This window comes from Schistocerca americana, chromosome X (assembly GCF_021461395.2).
Source record: "Schistocerca americana isolate TAMUIC-IGC-003095 chromosome X, iqSchAmer2.1, whole genome shotgun sequence".
NCBI classification, from domain to species: Eukaryota; Metazoa; Arthropoda; class Insecta; order Orthoptera; family Acrididae; genus Schistocerca; species Schistocerca americana.
Genome location: NC_060130.1, coordinates 96656470 through 96676767, shown reverse-complemented (window position 1 = coordinate 96676767; position 20298 = coordinate 96656470). Strand labels below are relative to the sequence as shown.

The 20298-nt window shown below is 37.7% G+C and overlaps 1 protein-coding gene across 1 annotated transcript in view; it reads right to left on the bottom strand.

Annotated features, from left to right (window-relative positions):
* LOC124555263 overlaps window positions 1-20298 on the bottom strand; it is a 62334-nt gene that overhangs the window by 35200 nt on the left and 6836 nt on the right. The window contains exon 3 of the mRNA XM_047129131.1: window positions 12959-13028. Within this exon, the coding sequence (XP_046985087.1) occupies window positions 12959-13028 (70 nt within the window). The remainder of the gene's footprint in view (window positions 1-12958; window positions 13029-20298) is intronic.

Genomic DNA, 20298 nt, shown 5'->3' with positions numbered 1-20298 from the left:
ATGACCTGGGCCTCCTCCTAGACCCGTGGAACTTTCAGCTGTTCCAATGATCTCTGATAGATGATGGATAAGAATGGAGCTATATTTATAGCATAGTCAACATATAATCTTATAGGGATACCATCTCGGCCAGATGCCTTCATGGCGTCTAAGGATCTTAACTGTTTTACAATCCAAGTTACACTAAACACTATGTCAGCCATCCTTGCAGTTATTCGGTAAATGAAGAGGGGGAGGGGGGGGGGGGGAGGGGGCGATAGTGCTGCAGTCCTCTATCGTAAACGAGTTTTTGAAAGCTAGGTTTAGAATTTCGGCCTTCTGTTTCTCATCATCAGTTACATTACCCGTACTGTCAGCAAGAGAAGGTATTTGTAGCGTTCATAGATTTTACATATGACCAAAAATTTTTGGTGTTATTTTTAGTATCTGCATATAAAATATTGCTTTCAAATTCATTAAAAGAATCTCTCATTGTCCTTCTGACAGCTGCTTTTATTTCGCATAATTTCTGTTTGTCAGCAGGGCATTGCCTACGTTTAAAACGACTGTGCAAAATTCTCTGCTTTCTCAGCAACTTCCTAATATGTTTGTTGTACCAAGGTGGATCCTTTCCCTCCCCTATATTTTTGCTAGGCACATACTTCTCTAGCACCTAGTGGACAATACCTTCAAATTCCAACCAAAGATGCTCAATATCTTAGTGTCCCGCGGTGAATGCTTGGAGCTGACTATGAAGATATTCATTAGTGACACTTATTTGCTTTTCCAAACTCTACGCTGTTTCTTTGACTTTTTTGCAACTTCCACTGACATGAAAGCCACAACGTCACCTTCTGCTACCTTCTTCTAGATTAACATCCTCAAAAAGATCAGGTCTGTTTGTCGCCAAGATATCTAATATGTTCCCATCTCAAGTTGGTTTTCTAACCAATTGCTCAAGGTTGTATGTTGAGATTGCTCCTAGAATAACTTCTCATGAATCTTTGCTTCTGCCTTCTGTGATAAATGCATAATTTTCCCAGTCAATGGATGCCAGATTAAAGTCTCTACCTATAACTAACGGATAACTTGGATATTTACTTCATATGTACTAAAAACTTTACCTGAAACGTTCTGCGACGCTTGTTGCAGATGTTTTAAAGATGATTAACAGCTCACTTAGTAAACTTCTTATACTCTGATTTAATGGGAACATAAAACAACTATTTATATGATCAATCAATCTCATTAATTTCTATTTATACCTTTTGTTATATTAGTTTGAACGTACTACAACTTTCCCATCCATAACAATGGACTCCCCAAAGTTAACAATGTCATACTGGTGTGGATGTACAACACCATTTTGTCCACATTGTAACAATTCTATCAGCTGAAAATGAAATGTTCATGAAAGCACTTTCATAAGTTAAAAACAAACTAATTAACATCACTATACCAAACTATTTTTTACCTCTGCTAGTACTAACAAGGATAAACAACACAATGTGCATGTGCATTAGCTAATCTTCCCCAGCAAGTGAGAGATTTAAATTTAAGGAATGTGCACAAGATGTGGAAACTAATCTTCATTGCTAATGTGCATCATTTAATTTTCCCCATTAGCAGGAGATTTAAATTTTAGTAACTTGTTTGAGGCCCATGCTATTTATAAAATTTTACACAAATATTGCAACCCCTTAAAACCTGCCACCCTGGGAAGTTATCCAGTTTGTCAGCCTCCAAATACAGCCCTGGTCAAAACGTAAGCAGATTTAGATTATTCACAAGAATCAACACATAAAAGAAATTGACTCGGTCAAATTCTTAGAGTTAAATTTGGATACAAATTTGAGCTAGCAGGAACTCATTGATTACCCAGCTAACAAAGTAAGAAACTTAGCATTTGCATTGCAAATATTATCAACTACAACTGACATGGACATCTGTTATTAGATGTGGTACTGTGATTCTTCAGTTTCTTCTGGAGGAATTCATGACAAAATAGTTCATGGGCGAATAGTAAGCTGTAAGTGCTCAATGGGCACAATACTTTGGCAAACAATGACATTCCCATCATAGGGTGTGCAGACAAACTGAATGACTAGTAGCTAGCACTAGGTTTATGTAGCCTCCTCTCCCTCTTACCTGGCATTCTGTATAAGGTCCACACCCAGGTGTATCCTCTCTCCACTCCCACTACCAAGTTGTTTGGATATGAACCCCTATTTGTTCTATCGGGGAGAGATGTGGGGACCTTGTCGGACATTGGTGTACCTTCACACCATGCAGACAATTCGTAGAGATATGCACCATGTACAGATGAGAGTTATCCTGTTGAAGAATGGCACTACGATCCTATCACATGAGAGATAACACAGAAGGGTGCAAGCTGTCCATGACATACTATTGCGCTGCCAAAGTACCCTCAATTACTACCACATATGATCTGAAGTCATACACTATGGCTCCACACAGCATGATGCCAGGAGTACCACCACTGCCTCTCCAAAAGATTAGAAAAATGGGACCTTTCACTCAGTTTCCACCATACTCACACACGATAGTTATCCAGGATAGTGCAGTACTACAGTTCATCACTGGACACAGTGCTACGCCATTCATCAGCAGTCCATGCTTTCTGGTCACAGTACCACTACAAACGCAGCTGCTTGTGTTGTGTCAGCAATAACTTATGTGTAGGGTGCTCGTTCCCTAGTCCAGCTACTGTTAGTCTCTGACCAGTGGTACAAGATGACACAAACTCTGAAAGTGTTTCCATTACTTGTTCTCAGATGGCAAGTGCATGTGTGACTGGGTTATGATGAACTTGGCACACTATACGGCGATCAACATGGTCTAGTGGAACCTTTATGACAAGTCCATAAAGCTGAATACTGCACTATTTGAATAGCTAGCCCAATGGAGACAAGAGTATGAAGTATCTGCATGCCCTTCAAAGTGATCACTAAACATCTGATACTTTTCATGCTCCTTATATACCCTAGCAGGCTTGGTAACAACATTAAACACAAATCACATCTAGTGCCAATTGCACATTACATACCGGTGTCTGGATACTTTTGATTCAATAGTATAAATATAATAATTCAAAAATTCAATATGGACAGTTGAAAAGATAATTTTTTTAGTTGAGAACTTAAAATCTTTTATTGTACTTTGCTGCTAGTCCATATGGTGCATTTCTTGGTTGGGCCCACAGCTGTGTTCTTCACTTTGTAGCAGAGAAGCATCTACCAAACAGTTATTGTTATTATTATTATTATTATTATTATTATTGTATTTTGCCAGTTTTACAGCTACATAACTTTCTGCATTGTATGACATGTCGTGTGTAAATCTGTAAGACGACTCAAATATAGAAAAAATTTGTGATGAATTATGAGCAATCATTCTGTTTCCCTTTTGTGGACAGTACAAAATTAAATGTAATTGTGACGGCAACCAAAATTAAAGCATCATCTTAAGGGGCACCACTGCTCTCTATTGCAGCAGAGGACATCAGAGCTCAAAACAATATTGGGAAAAGGCAGACTGCGCAAGCCCCATGAAATATATTTTATGGAGCTATCTGACAACCAAATAGCGTAGTAGGCTCACTCCAGATCAAGATAAACACTTAAAAGGGGCTGTTTATATAGAAAACTTGATTTTATAATTACTTACAACAGGGGCAGAATGATCAAGGGCAGATAAACAACTGAAGATCTCTCGGCATTTTAGGCAGCGTGTACTAATGCTGTCAAATTATTGAAAATGGTAAAAAGAAGACGACAGTTCTTGAACAAAAACTATTCTTTGAAATCAGCGACTGTGTAAGAGACTTCCAGGGAACAACAGAAGGCAGCCTCTTACTGTAGCAATGAATAATATGCCTACAGATAAGCTCTGTTGAAATTATGTTAAATTTGTAAGTATTTTGCAGGAATTACTGTCACTGCCAGCCAGGACTGTCATCAAGTAATTTTGGAAACCGTTCTTTCTTCTTTATTAATAGACATTGTACCATCTGAGTTTATGCACCACTTCTAATGACATTGTGAATGGGAGATCGAAGTGCAGTAGCTAACAGGCTGCCATTGAAGCTAGCCAGATTTCAGTAGGGAATCATTAGTAGTGTTGCAAGTCATATTGATAACATGATTCAAACATATTTTGACACACTCAGCAGTGCCTTGAGTTGTTTCATCTTTCTTCAGAGTCTGAACCATCTCTCAACTGGGGCAGATTCAGAAACAATATGGTTAAAAATTAATTGCCACTTCCTGCAGTGTTTATAGGGACAGGAGACAATCATGAAAGATTAATTGTACAAAATGATTACACAGCAGTGACAGAGTGTGCGTTTGCTTATCTTGGTAGAAGACAATGCTTCTAATGATACTGAGCAAAGTTACTCTGTATTTAGGACAATGAAACCAAATTCAGTAAGATTTGAATTCAAATTCTCATCTGGTTAGCCTAATTTGACTATGAAACTCTCCAGAATGTTAAACTTCTTCCTTCCAGTAAGAAGCCATCTAAAGTTTGACAACTAGTGTAGGTAGTGTAAGGTATGTTCTAAAGAGAAACAGTTAGGAAGGTAAGTAACAAGTGTGATTTCACTGCATAGTACTTTACATGGTGGTAGATACAGGGAACATGTACTAGTAGAAGTACATTTTACTCATCTGTGGATCACTTGTACAAGAGATATTGGGCATGTATTTAAGAACAAAAACTATAATCCATATATGCAGGCATTTACACACTTGCAGGTATAGTATGACAATGATGGGAAAGTAGTTAGCTGTGGCCCTGAGTAGTAACCAGTCTAAAATTTGCCAGCAATAAGACATTAGCGTTATCCATTACAGAGATTTGGTTAACACTTTCAGAAAAGAAAAATGAAAAGAAAGAGTACTGGAGTGTGTTGTGAAATGGCAGGTGTTTCATTATTATTTACTAGAGTTACATTCTGTACCAAACCAGGGCATTATACAACTGCATGTTACAACAGCACACATCTGATATGCTATACAGCAAAACACTCATTAAAGTGTAGTTACATCTTCAGTAATTTCCCTCACTACCTCACACTGCTTGGCTGTGAGCTGACATGGCAGATGTGTAATAATGAGACATCCATCCTGAGAGTTTGGAAGAATCAACATTCTTAAATTTACAATATCCAGAAATTTCCTATTGTGCCAGCAGCCACATGTACCATATTTACATGAGTATAAGACCACCCTGAATATAAGACGAACCTCTTTATTTAAGAGTCTCCTTGAGAACAATTTTTACACATATCCAACTAATCAAAATTACAAACTTTTTACTGATGCAAGGGATCTGTCCAGGATATTAACATTACTTGTAAATTAACGCCATCATTAACTGTCTGTGTAATGCTAATACAAGGAGAAATAAAATAAAAAAATTGTTTATGTTAATTTCTAGCTTCACTGCCTTTTTCCATTTACTTAGCCTGTCATTATTTTTAATCATCAATGTCGTCATCCCAAAAGGACATCTGTGAAAGTTACATTTCTGTTGTCACAAATATTTGGCTGTTTCTTCAAATATGTTGCGATTTCTGAGGTTGTGGTTACTGTGGGACCCGAGAAAATGGCTTTTTTTTTTCTCTTCCTGAACACATAGCGGAGTTCGCCTCTATATTGACGTGAGAATGTTACACTGTCTCTAGCTTCCAAACATATCGTCTGCCTGCTGCTCTCCCACTGGCCATGTAGAACCAGTGGTTCACAAACCACCAACCATTCCTTTCATACCTCATGGTGAGTGACAACAACATTGCTGTACGAAACACATAAGTATGCCACTGGACCCCATGCAGACTTTAGCGTCTCCTGCAGACATGTATGCTATTATTGAGTATTTGTCCAATTTCGAAGTCAGTTCGATTCAGGCAAACTGGAGTTTATAAATACAGTAGATGTTCATAAAAAGCCAAAGTACGCTGTATACATTCCCATGGTTGGCTGCACAATGAAATTTCTGCCTGCTCAACACTCCTCTATCCATACTGTTCGTAGTTCTCAGCCAAGCTAGGTTGCTGTCCCCCTTCCAACTTTCTGTAGTGCTAGGCTTGAGCAACATTGAAACACGGAAACATGGATAGCAATATCTTCCATGGTGCAAATTTTATGTACAAACAGCAACTAATGCATAAATAAAAGACTGAAATCACTATTCAGTTCAATTATCGATCTTTTGCGCATCCTACGATGTAGTGACATCTGTTCATACCATTTCCATAGCGGGTCTTTCCACTGCAATTTATTCTCGCAATAATTACAGTCAGTTTAATATGATTTATTTAGTTTGTTAGCCATTTCTTCTAGATTAACTTTCCTTCTCATTTCATCTGAATGTCACCATCTTGCTCTAAAGTAGATTAACAGCTGGTAACAATTTTCTGTGGTATTCTAACGTGTACATTGACCAAATTTCTCATATGCGACCCACTTGGTAAATCAATTTCTCATAACCAAATAAAATGACAGAATCAAGTAATGGTTTTTGATGGACAAGATTTTCACCTTTGAAAGTTACCTTCACCTAAAAAGCAACATAAACATATGTATTCTGTACCAATACATGTATGACATCATTTATCGAATCCTGTTCAAATACAACAAAAGTTAGTAAGTTGTCGGAATTTAATGTTACTTCCTTCCACGTTTCACAAAACTGTCCATTTTTAAGCAGAGCATTAAGTAGTAGTTGTTGCTAGTTTATTATTTCTCGCGTATTCCTTGCACTAATGCTGCGAGACAAATGTCACATGATTGTTCTTGGAAGATTGATACTGTACCGAGCACTTCGGTGTATCGGGAAATCTCAATCCTATTCGAATACAAGTATTGATTGGTTGCCTGGTTGGTTGGATGATTAAAGGGACCAAACTAGTATGTCATCAGTCCCTTTTCCTTGAACACACAGGTCTACATGACTGTGTATCGGGGATGGTCTACCGCATATAACCCAGAGGGAGGATACCCCAAGGTCTACCAAAGGTCAACGAAGACCAGGTAAGGGACAAAAAAGAACAAAAAGGAGATATAGGGACAAAGGCAGGCAAGCTGCCCTATCTAGCGAGCAGCCAGAGCCCCCACAAGCAGAATGCAATGAGGGGATATACTCCCCCCCCCCCCCCTCTTCTACCACTTACCAGATGTGCCCCACTCATAAATGGCCTACGAAAGACTATCAGCACAGACACAGCAAAAGAACCACAGATAGACATAAGATAAAAAAGTCGATTAGACCATATGAGAGGGTGGGAGGAAGAGTAAAAGAGCAGGATGGGTGAGGACCGGGGTGGACCACCAAGCTCAAGCAACTGCAGCCCAGTCTGGGCAGAGGGGGCAACAGTGTGTTCTGCCAACCCCTCAATGGACTGATAAGGTTAAGTTAAAGAGTGGTAAAAGCCCCCTTCATGAATAAAATTTAAAACTAAGTCAGCTGCTGAGGCATCATCTCCTGATACCAGGGGTAGGTCAGGAAGATCAAGAGTCTGCTGTAGGGCAGCTAGGTTTGGACAGTCCAGCAAAATGTAGACCACCATCAAATGGGAACCACGACAGCACACTGGGTCCTTGTGACAGAGGAGATGACCGTGAATCATCTAAGTGTGGCCGATGAATGTAAGTATTGTTTGATATGCCCTACCCCTTGGGATTGTTCAAAATAAATTTATACAAAACGTCAATAGCCAAAGCTTCATCTGTAAATGTAAGATGACCCCTATATTAATCTATGAAACAATGTAAGAACGTTGACCTCAGCAGCAATAGTTTAATCTGCAAATATAAGATGATTCCGTATTTTTTGAATGATGAATTTGGGAAAAAAAAATTTTATAATCTTATAATATATCTTATATAATCTTATAATCAGGTAAATGTGGTAGATGGTTTTCTTTACTCACCCTTTCCCCACGCCATTAAATGAGAATACCATGGAATGGTTAACAGTGTACAAACTAATGTGACACTTTAATTATTCTTCAGAGAGCAAGTAGTTGAAGGTACGAATTAGTGTCTTGGCACAGACAGGAGGTCTAAGTACTGATACCTGAACAGGTGGCTGTTCAGTTTCATAGAAAATCACAGTAATGTTAAAGCAATCATACACTGGAACTGGCTACCAGCAAAGTTGGTTCTTTGCATCTTGTAAGTCATGTCAGAAGTGTACCTACATTTTAGAATATCATGGGCCACTTAATACCGCAACCCCAGGGAACAAACACTGTACTATAGGATGGTCCTCAAGAAAATGAGCCAAAATGGCCACATAATTCTTAGTAGTAATGTGACCTCACAGGATAACCATGGGGCCCATGAAATATCACAATATGGCTGCCCATACCATCACCCAACCCCCACCATATTTTACTCTTGGGATGTAAACTCTGTCACAAGTTGGAAATGTGTGAAAGAAGGCTCGTCTAACGAAACGACTGTTTCCATTACTTCGCAGTGCAGGTTTTAAAGCTTTGGTACCACATTTTCCTGTTACGAGCATTTGCGTCACTGGTGTGCAAGTTTGTAATTCCAGCTTGCCCTGCAATTTCCAGCTTCTAGAGCTCCCTTCAGGTCACTTTCGCACCGACATGGTTCACAACTGTTTAACACACTAGTTACGTGACTTTTGCAGCCATCCTCATATTTTGACACAATCCTCTTCAATGATGACATCCATCACAATCAGCCAACAAACACTTTCATCCATGTTGTGCCTTAGTGGCTGATGTTTCTCCACTTTCCCTGTATGCAGTATAAATATTCAATTGGTGCCTCTTGAAATGCCAAACACTTCGGCTACTTTGGTTATAGAAGCACCCACCATATACACACACCAATAATTTTCCCATGTACTGAAGTAATAATCTGACAACTACACTGACCAGAATTGACACTTGAAACATATTGATGATAGTGCACACGTGCTGTTCGTGATCAAACAACAGTGTAACCTGCAGGCTGATTAGCATGTGCATTTATGTTAAAGCACACATTTCTCAGTGTTTTCATATTTTTGTTCAGCCCCCGTAGGTGTTTAAGACACTTCCTGAAAGCCCTGGTCCCACAACATTCATTGAGAAAAATTGTCCAGCAAAAGGTTGTTGCAATATTTCTTGATACCGACTGCTCAACAGCTACAACAAAACTGGTAGGCAATGTTCCAGTTGTTCACTAGAATATGTAGGAACAGGTCAAACCATATACAGAAAATGCTTACACAGCAATAATTTCCTAGGATTCTTTTTAATTTGAACAAACTGCATGTGGTTTCAAGAGTGAAGCAAAACCTATGAACAATCACAATTTTAAGTTTTCTATTTTCCATTCTAAAAGACAGTGTTGCTTTACACAATTTGGTTGAAAAATGTTACATGCTGGTTTAATAAGGTAGGATGTTGCCTCTCAGGAACAGAGTAAGGAAGAAAAGATTAAAACAGTACCATTGTTCATATTGCTAACAACTACAGTAGTAACAAAATAAATGCTGTCTGTCTTCATTCACATCTTGTTCGAAAATTCTGTTCCATATTTGATTAATCTGGAGGTTGAAAATGTCAACTGTGTTTGCATATTTAAATGTTTATGTTATAATATTCTGTGAGCTGTTTTACACTAACAAGGGGAAGGAATCAGACGTGGCCATCCAATTTAACTCATATTTGGCAGGTCGCTCGAGTAAAACCTAAAATGAAAGCTCCTAAGATATTTTGGCTGAACACCCCACTGTTTTTGAGAAAATGACCCCTAATGTTCATGATACAGAAACAACTCAAAACTGACGGGATTGACATATAATCGAAAAGTGGCCATTTTTCATCATTATTTATGGGGTTCGTTAACACATATTTTCAAAGACATCATCAAGGGAAGTAACTTTTAGGTCTGATGCATATCACAAGATAAACCCTGTACAATGAAAGTGCCACTGGTGTAGCAACCAAGGCAGTGCCACTGGTGTAGAACCAAGGCATCTGGCAGCTGAACAGAGAACCTCTGTGCTATTCCCAAATGCTTTCTGCAGTTCCTCCCCATCCCCACCCTTCTCCCCCTTTTTAAAACCATAAGTTGCCAATTACTTTGTCCGATATTGGATTCCTGGGATGCACAAACTAATACAGTTATGTATGACAGCACATTTATCAATGGCAAGGGTCAACAGATTTACACAATAGAAGTGATACCGCAAAACCACACACCTGTGCGCCAAACGTATGTTGTTTACTATTATAGCCAAGTCATAAACTTTATTTCAAGGCCTCAAAATTGCAATCTGCTCCTGGAAACTAGCACAAATTGCAGAACTGTGCAGATATAATAATGATTCACAGCATAATGTGTGTTCAACTTTCAGCACTGGTTTTTCACGCAATGTTATCATGTATGTGATACACACCACAATTAATTCCCAAGAAAGAAATATTTTTTAAATGTTAATCAAGTCTGTTTTCTGCCAAATGTAGTTAAAGAAAGATTACATTCTTTAGATGCTCTTTGTGCTGCGAGTATATTTGCTTTGAATGTTTCTATCACAAGCACCATCCATCTAGTTATTTGAAGGAAATTGAGGACATGTAACACAGTAAGTGAAAGAGCCATTATAAAGCAACCATGATTTAATTTTTAATTTTTTACTAAACCAAGTTATTTGAGAAATTCATTTTCCTTCTTGTTACTATTGCTTATTGATTTACTAGCCTTAGTAATCTCCTATGCCTACCAATTTTGAAACAGAAAAAAAAAAGAAACTGCAAAATGCATTTGGAAGTGAAAACAGCTTCTCTTCTTCCCCGCCAGGTGCCTTGGGCATTACACCAGTGGCACTTTCGTTCAATGGCATTTACCATACGGTTACATAAGCAGTAACCTAAAGATTCTTTCCTCAATTTCAATGAAAATATATGTTTGCTGGCCCCAACGTTCAATTTTCAGTTATCTCTTGAGCTCACCAATTTTGAGTCAGTTGCATGTCATGAACTTTAGGGGTCTTATTCTCAAAAGCAGAGGGGTGTCAAGGCAAAATATCTTAGAATCTTCCATTTTAGGTTATACATAAGTGACCTGCCAAATAAGCCAAGTCAGTTGGCCACATCTGAGGCATCTTTTAAGACAAAGTATTCATCTCTCAAGTATCTGTCATTAGGCAATGTGGTGTGCAGTCTCCAATTTCTTGCGTACTGGTATTAATACTTTTAAGCGTACTGAACAACTGCTTACACAGACACTTACCACTTACTGGTTCACTGTATTTGCTTTTAAAACTGATCAATTTTAAAAACTGGCATGCAGTCTACTGTTGAAAAGCTGATTTAATTCACTGTCAAACAAGTGAACTGTGGAACCAAAAAACTTTTTGGCACTTTCCCAGGGAATTAGAAGTATTTTTAAATGAGGAAAAGGCTGATATTCTTCTGTTTGAAAATTCCCACTTAATGGAGCCCAACAGTTCCACCACTTTCGTTGTTACACTGAAATGAGTAAGGCTGCAATTCCTGGACCAGCATGCAGACTACATATGTGGTTGCACACTATAAAAATTTTGAGTGATAAAGGAAATTTGAAGTACAGGAATGTGATACCTCATTGGGTACAGGCCATTTATTTACAATTAATGCATGATTAGCACCACAGAAACCTTCTACCACAAATGCAGTAACAGGTACTGTACATGAAACGAATTAAGACGAGGCAAAAAACAAGTTGTATTCACTATAAGTGGATCACCAGTAGCAATACTGCAACTTGTTTTGCAGCCATACACTATTCTTTTGAAGGTTTTTCTAAATCTGAGTAGTTTGCATCTTGCCATTTGAGTAATGTATTAGTGAGTCTGTATATTTGGTTCCTGCGTAGTTCCAAAGTTGAGAAACACCGCCAGAGCAGCTTATACACATTGCCAAATTTTGTGCTATTAATACTCTAAAATTACGTGTGGGAATAAAAGTGAATATGTTATCTATAAATTCAGAAGCTGGTACAAAAATATAATAAAGTGAACATATAGTCTGGAAACAAGCAGAAAACATCACTAGTTCTGGCTTCCAGTCACACTGGATTACAGGGCATATTCCATGTTCATGTAGACAAATTTTATTTTTGCATAGTTATCTATTGTCAGTACACAGGCCATTATTCTGTAAGTCAGCTACCTATACTACCCAGCTGTTCATATAAAAGATGTTAATTCAAAAGAAAAAAGTAAAATTTTGAGATAATTTTTCTCCGTGTAGGGACTTCGATACCTTAGCTGCTAAAAGGAATTATATGCTATGGCAGAATTTGATTGAAATTTAAAATGACAATATACAGCTATGAGTCTTAAAAGAGTTAGGAACTTACCTTACAAAACCCATTTCTTTGCAATAGAAGTACAACTAACTGTTAATGCGATTAGAGACAGCTAATAAGTACAGCCTTTAAAGCCCACTTTCCTATTAAAGGGACTAACATTAATGTCAGAAATAAGAGCTTAATATGTGGCTCCAAAACAACTTAACAGCGACAGAAAAGCTTTGGTCGTATGTTACAGAAAGAATGAAGGTAGTCTCTCGCAAATTGGCACATTAATATCTATGTGAGGTTAGGAAAATTGTCTGCATGTAACTGATTAATTATTCCTTATCAGGAGACAAGTTTCACTTTTTTGTACCAAATCATGTTCTACACACACACACACACACACACACACACACACACACAAATAATAATAATTTTAACATATTACACTAAAGGCAGCGTACTTATTATTAAGATAAAAATTAAGAAATAATCCTCTGCAAAATTTTAGAATGCAACACACAATACTTTGACGTAAATATTGAAACATTTGTGTGCATGCAAATGAATTTCTTAACCTCATCATTGTAAACCGTAACTATGGAAGATGGGTATAAACAAGAAGAAATAATAATATTTTGCACACAACATACCTGAAGCTGGATTCTCCCTCCCTGTTTGAACAATTACTTCCACGCCATTCTCTACCAGTGGATAAGGGCACTGAAAGCCAACAGATATAACATGAAGTAATGTATTCCATAATTTTTTAAAAGTTCCAAAATATTAACTTACAGACTGCAGGTGCCATTTATCATTATGGAATCAATGTGTGTCAAACAAAGGGAGATTCTGGACTTTATCGTTGCCCATGTAGAGCACAGTTTTTAATCAGATACTGTGCACCTTTTCAGTGAATTACTTCTATATGTATCAGTTTAGAAACCACTGAATTTTTACACCAAAAAATTTACTATGAAGGACACCATTACATAGGACAATGTTCACTGTACCCCACTGTAGAATATGCACATACACTGATGGAAAGACAATGAGGAACCTGAGGGGGGTAGGGATGGTGTAGGGGTGGGAGGGTGTAGTTGGCATAGACTCTTTGTAATCTGAAACATGCATGAAAGTGCATTCATCTGAAGCCCTAACTGTCAGCTCCACTTGATAGTTAACTTCTCTGAGGTAAAAGACAAAAACACCAATATCCACAATTAAAGTCTGTCCAAGTCATTACTTTTCCGTGATAGTAAGCTCGAAAAGAATGCCATAAGGAAGGTGTGGGATTGTTTCATAATTTACAAGAAATAATAAAAATAACTGCCCATTAGCATATAATTACAAAATTTTATGTACTACATTGCACTTTCAAGTGCTATCTCATGTTGTCCATCAGCTGACACAGCAGTGAAGTCCAATGTGCACACACATGAATTTTAAGCACTTAAACATAACAAAACAGTATCAAATCATTAATTTTTTAATAACTTGCACTTCATATCAACAGCTAAACTTTTGCAGCTGTAATTTGTTACACAACAGACTATCAAAGGAAAGAAAGGAAAGGGGACTTTAATTTGTTGACATTGAATATTTTATAACAATTCCTGTTGCACAGTTCTTATGATAATTTTTGAATAATGTACGTTTTGCTGACAATGAAACAGTTCCTTCTTTATTCTACATCTACATAGATACTCTGCAAACCACCGTACGGTGTGTGGAGGAGCGTACCCTGTACCACTACTAGTCATTTCCTTTCCTGTTCCACTCGCAAAGAGAGTAACGGAAAAATGACTACCTACATGCCTCTGTGTGATCACTAATTTCTCGTATCTTATCCTTGTGGTCTTTAAGTGTAATATATGTTGGTGGCAGTAGACTCATTCAGCAGTCAGCTTCAAATGCCAGTTCTCTAAATTTTCTCAATAGTGTTTCTCAAAAAGAACGTCATCTTCCCCCCAGGGATTCGCATTTGAGTTCCTGAAGTATCTCCGAAACACTTTGTTATTCTCTCTAGTTGTCGCGAGAATGCAAAGTGTCTATTGTATGATGAAAACAAACATTTTGCCTATCATTTTGCACATCTGATAAAAGAAAAATTAATGCACTCAGGCACTTCACAGTAATTACTAATTTTACCTGGAAGAAATGGTTGTGGCCATTGTTCTGCATATTGTGCACATACCAAGCACACTTCATCAAATTCATAACATTGGTGATACAAACTGACAATGCAGTAGTGACAGAAGTTTAACAATATTGTTCCACTGCTAAACCTGGAATGACAAAGAACTAATGAAACTATATCACCCAACAATTTTGTGAAAATTGCTTTAGACTGTTGAAAATTTTTCTTATCAGGGGGCTGACACATACTTTCATTTCTGGTTGGAATCCGAATTACATTAACAGTCTTTTTGTCATCATCCTAAAGACCAATGCATCATTACATCCCTTAAGTATCCACTGATACTTAACACTGATGTATACGAATGTGCCATAGCATTCATTGGCTGCGCAAGTGTGTGTGTGTGTGTGTGTGTGTGTGTGTGTGTGTGTGTGTGTGTGTGTGTGTGTCTTTTCACTTTAAATGACTTAGTGTGATTTGAACGAAACCTGACTGACTGGCTTTCACACAACATTTTAGTGAATAACAAGAAGCTCTGTCTTCAAATCAGCTACAAATTTTTCTATAGAATTACCTATTAATGACATCTCTTCTATATGTTTACTCAAGGTAAACTTCATAATTTTGTGACTTCCTTTTCCATATAATTTCCTGAATCTGTCTGAACAGGTCTAAGCAGCCTGGAAATCAGTAATGCTCATCTCACTTGCACTTAAGGGCACCCAGTCTCTGATATCTTCTTTGGTAACAATGCACTGACTTTCATGAGCAGCTTTAAATCTTGCAAATAGTTTCTTTTACGCTTTTGCAAGTTTCATTCTGGCACATATTTACTTTGTGTAAATCTATCTTCCATTGTAAAACTCATGTTCTGATTTTGCAAAACGACACTAGTTTTGTACACTGTTTATGTACAAGCGCTTTCTCTCTCTTTGTTTTCCTAAAACTATTATAGCCTTTTCTCTTACACAAAGCTAATACTGTATATGTTTTCTTTAGGCTTGAAAGGTACTTTATTTTTGTTCTAGACTTTAATCTGCACAACAATCACCATTTGTACCACGATTCACAGAATCGTCGAGTTATTGCCTGTTTGTTCTAATGTTTCCACAATGTCTAACAAAATGTCGCTATCATTTAAATGAATGCCCAAGAAACTAACTAACAAATAATACATATCTAGGTCTTTTGGAGACGTAGATGATTTCAGTTGCTTATCACGTACTTCATATTTCATCTTTGCTAGGTCGTAAACATTAACTGGATTCCACATTACTGAGAAACTCTGAAACCTGCACAAACATAGATGCTATTACCAAGCATAAACAAAGAAATCATGAGGAAAATTAGTTGTTTTATTTCCATTGTTAACACTTAGCAATACCACAAAGGCAACTGCTGATTATTATGGATACGAAATGAATTGCAAATGCGAGTGCACAGTAACTGTGAAAAACTGATTCAGATAAACTATCAACCAAAATCAAAATTTGCTTCACAAATTATGATCACATAGTGCCATGTTATCTGTTTACTGATGTGCCATCAGTCAAGGATATGTGCCTCCCATGTTGCGCATGTGCTATCTGCTACAGCAACAGCAAAGGTATACATTTCTCCAAATGCCTTGCAAACTAGGAATCTGGCAATTTTCAACAGTTTCTAATAATACTTACTCTGTGTCTTAGATAAAATTTTGACGTTGTGTTTCTTTAGACGTATTCTTCCTGTATAAAAAAATTTTTGGGCGGGTTCTTACAGTTCCCTTGTAAGAACGCTATTTCTTTGAGGGGGCAGCTTGATGCCACCAAGTATAATTACATATACGTGACCTTGCAGTAATTAGAGTGGTCTGAAAAATTCATCTTTTCCACCAAATTAGTACATCCAAAAATGACAAATTAGCACTGTTTCTCCAAACTGATTAGCTACAAGAAATGGAGGTGAGTAACCATGGAAAACTTTTAATCTGTTCACCATATTTACCACTAAGTAATAAAGCAGAAACTAATGCCAGTTGAAACAATGATGAAGTGTCTGCCTTGCTGCAGATACAAAGTATCAGTCAGAGACATTTTATTTCACAAGCAAGCTAGCTAATACAGAACAGGGATCACCTATAGTGAATTATCCAATCAGTAGGTGCATTTGTCATAACATGAAAAATTGACCTATGATGAGCTGTACAATAAAGCTTTCACAGGAGACAGATTATCCATTCTAAAACATCACTTATTTCAAACAAAAATAAAATCCCTGAAATATAAATTACATTCAGTCTTTCCTAAGTAACCACCCTGGTTAACAGTTTCAGTATTACAATTTGAAATATGCTTTACAATTTCTGAAAGTGGATCACAACTGTTCCAGTCCATCAAAATTTAGTTGAAAGGGAGGATGGTTAGGGTATTAATTTGACAATTGGGTGTTAACCACACATCCCCAAATGCACAGAACAATGAGTCACCTCTCTTTTACGTAAAATCTTTGTCAAACATCACCACTAACATACAAAGGACACGAGGATCATCTTTATACCTACAACCAAGTAACTCCAACATGCCACAGCAAATAATGAGTGGTCCATCTATGCCTTGAGCCACTAACAATGCAACTGGACCAATTTAAGGCCCAAGTAACAAGCTGTTGCTTGGAGTACCAAACCTAAGAGGGGCACCAGAGACACCAGAACTAAGATTTCTACACAGGACATGTCACAGTAGCAGCTGCTTGGGGCATTGAGATGAGTTAGTTCAATATTTGTAGAGAGAGAGAGAGAGAGAGAGAGAGAGAGAGAGAGAGAGAGAGAGTGTGTGTGTGTGTGTGTGTGTGTGTGTGTGTGTGTGTGTGTGTGTCACAATTTGTAGCAAAAACTGTCACTTTAATGTGTGGAGGGGGTCATCATAATTTGCTTATGCGGAAAAATGTCCTTGCACCACCTCTGCAAAGCAGGTTATGACACCATCTACCTCGACAGAAAATAATTAACTTCCAACTTCAATTAATCTCATAATGTACTGAAAAAATATTATTCAAAGTTGCAGTTCCTGGACATATACGCTTATCTTGTCGCGTTTCAATCTCATAACATGACTGCAATAATCAACAGTAAAAAAACATGCTGGTTATGATCAACTGCAATTCTGATTAATATCTAGGCAGTCATACTAATTTTGGCATACCAGGCAGCATTAATTCCGTCACACCACCAAGCAGTACATAGAATAGTCAAAATCTATAAACTGAAGAAAATGATAACCATGCAACAAAGGCCAAGTCTCTCTTAATGGAACTTGACTAAATGCCCCAGCAAATACCTGAGATTAATTGCACTGAAACTTACTACAAAGATAAAGGTACGCCAGTTACAGCCACAGTGCACTAGTTTACCGAAGTGCACATGAAAGGCCCAAATATTAGGTGGGCCAGATTTCTATAACAGCCATCAAATCTTGTTACAAAAATGAACTGATATACAGTGTCATTCACAAAAAGTCACTTCAATATCATCACATTTTAAGTATGTTTCTTACCAGCACTACAAGATCTAATTTCACAGGGAGTCCCAAATCTATCAGCATTTCAACAGAGCTTGCAGAATATCTATTGCTAAGGTCTTTCCCCAAATTTTTCAAATGTACTGAAAGCTGTGAGCAAGGGTGAAATGGGGTGGAGTGTGCTTAGCAGACGACATTTGCTGGTTCTAAAGCATTTTCTTGCCAGGAATGCTCCCACTAAATTTCATAGGTGCTTTGTGACCCTGTGTTCCAATAGTTTTTATTTCCTTCGCTTTTTCTTCCAATCACCTTCACTTCTGCAATGGAAAGGAAGGAAATAAGGAAAGAATATTGGAGTTCACTGACCCATCAGTGGTAAGTTCATCAAAAGCTCTGATAGGACAAGGACAGGAAAGGAAATGGGCTGTAGTGCTTTTAAAAAAAAAGTCCTGACATTTTCCTCTATTGATTGGTGGGAAATCATGGATAACTTAAAATCTGAATGGTTAAACAGAAGCTACTCAAAACCTGTTTCTTGTTTTTTAGTAAAACTGGCAAAGGAGGAGGAGGATATATCAACAGCTCCCTTTTAGTTGCTTGTTTTATAGCTACTGGAAGGTTTGGTGTATTTAAATACTTCATTAGAAGTACTTTATTAGATTGTAGAGAACAGCAGCCAAATAGGTACCCTATGACATAATGTGCAATTATTGGTGTTTGCATGTGCTTCTATTCCATGGCTACGCAAGTTCTCTACACTGGAGCACACTCACACGGCTGATGGGCAAGAAAGTTCAATACAAAAATCTAGGGTTGTACGTGTGACTAACATGGAGCCATTAGGCAAGTTTAAGGTGAGCATAAAATACTATTATGTTCTCCTTATGTACTTAATCTTAACAACTGGAACCCAAATCTCTTATTATCTATGCAAGTTCTGAGGTGATGAGACAGGAGGTGAGGAGACAGATAAAGTCACAAGTCATTCCTACTTACATGAAAGATCCTCTGACAGACAAACATAACAGTACACCTATCGCTGATTGCAGTCTGTTGTTGCATATTGGAATAGTGTTTGTTCTTATGTTGTTGCTTTAGAGCACAAAACAGCTGAGGTCATAAGTGCCATGAATAGTGTTTGTAGCCACATATAATGAACCCTCTGCCAGGCACTTAAATGTGATTTGCGGAGTATCCATGTAGATGTAATGACCTTTCAGGAGGGAGAAAATCTCATATGTAGGAGCCAACATCGATTTCAACAGCTGATGTCACATGAATTAAGCTGAAGACAACCATCCACATGACTCATGAGGCAGTAGGCAGCAGCTGCTAAGTTCCGAGTCTTGTTTCTTAAATTCCTGACAGAATTCAATAAATATCTACAATGTTACTTAGTCAAAAAATATGAGCTTACAGGAAAGCTATATGATTGTAGTGCACAGAGAAGTTGCAATAAGACCTGCATTACTGAACCAATAAAATATTTAAGAATCTGAGTCTGGCATGACTTAAGGTGGAACAAGAACCTGTATTAACAACCGTCATTCAATCAGTTCTGTAGTATTAATCGTAAGTCTGGGGCTCTTACCAGGGAGGATTATTAGAGCATACATGGTGCTTTAAATTGCCCCTTACAAGCTTCTAGGAATTTTAGAGGGGACCGAGTAGACAATATTTTGAATTGGAACCCATGTTCGGAAAGGCCAAGGTAATCCAATCACACAGCCTCCTCTATCTACGGATATGACTCCACTGGACTTTTTCCTCTGGGGTCAAATGAAGAGTTTAGTTTATGAGATTCCTGTAGAGACAGAAGAAGATGTGGTGACATGAATTGTGGTCACTACAGGACAGGTTGCAGAGACACCAAGTGTGATAGTGTGTGATCGTCTTTCATTGATACAATCTGAGCACAGAACCTGGTGGTCACCATACCGAACCTTACTTTAGTGGATCAGAATGCTACCCTCATTTGAAGAGGATAAAACATGTTTACTATAAACAACAGTGTTTGTGGAAACTGATTAAGTTTCCTTTTTGTTTCTTCAGTTATTAATGAGTGGAATTATGAAAAAAGTCATGTACTGAGTTATGCCTAGCAAATTTAAAAGTGGTTGCGTTACCAAACTGTCTTCAAATAGCTGTAGTATGGAAATTGTACATTTCCAGACATGGGTTCCAAATCAAAATATTTTCTACTCAGTAACCTCTACAAGTCCTAAAAGTTTGTAAGGAGAATTTCAGAGCACCATGTATAGCAGATTTGAAGAAGGGAGGAAGACTGGGATTTAGGTCATTAGAGATGGAGCACAAGCTCAGATTGTGTCAAGGACAGGGAAGGAAGTCAGCCATG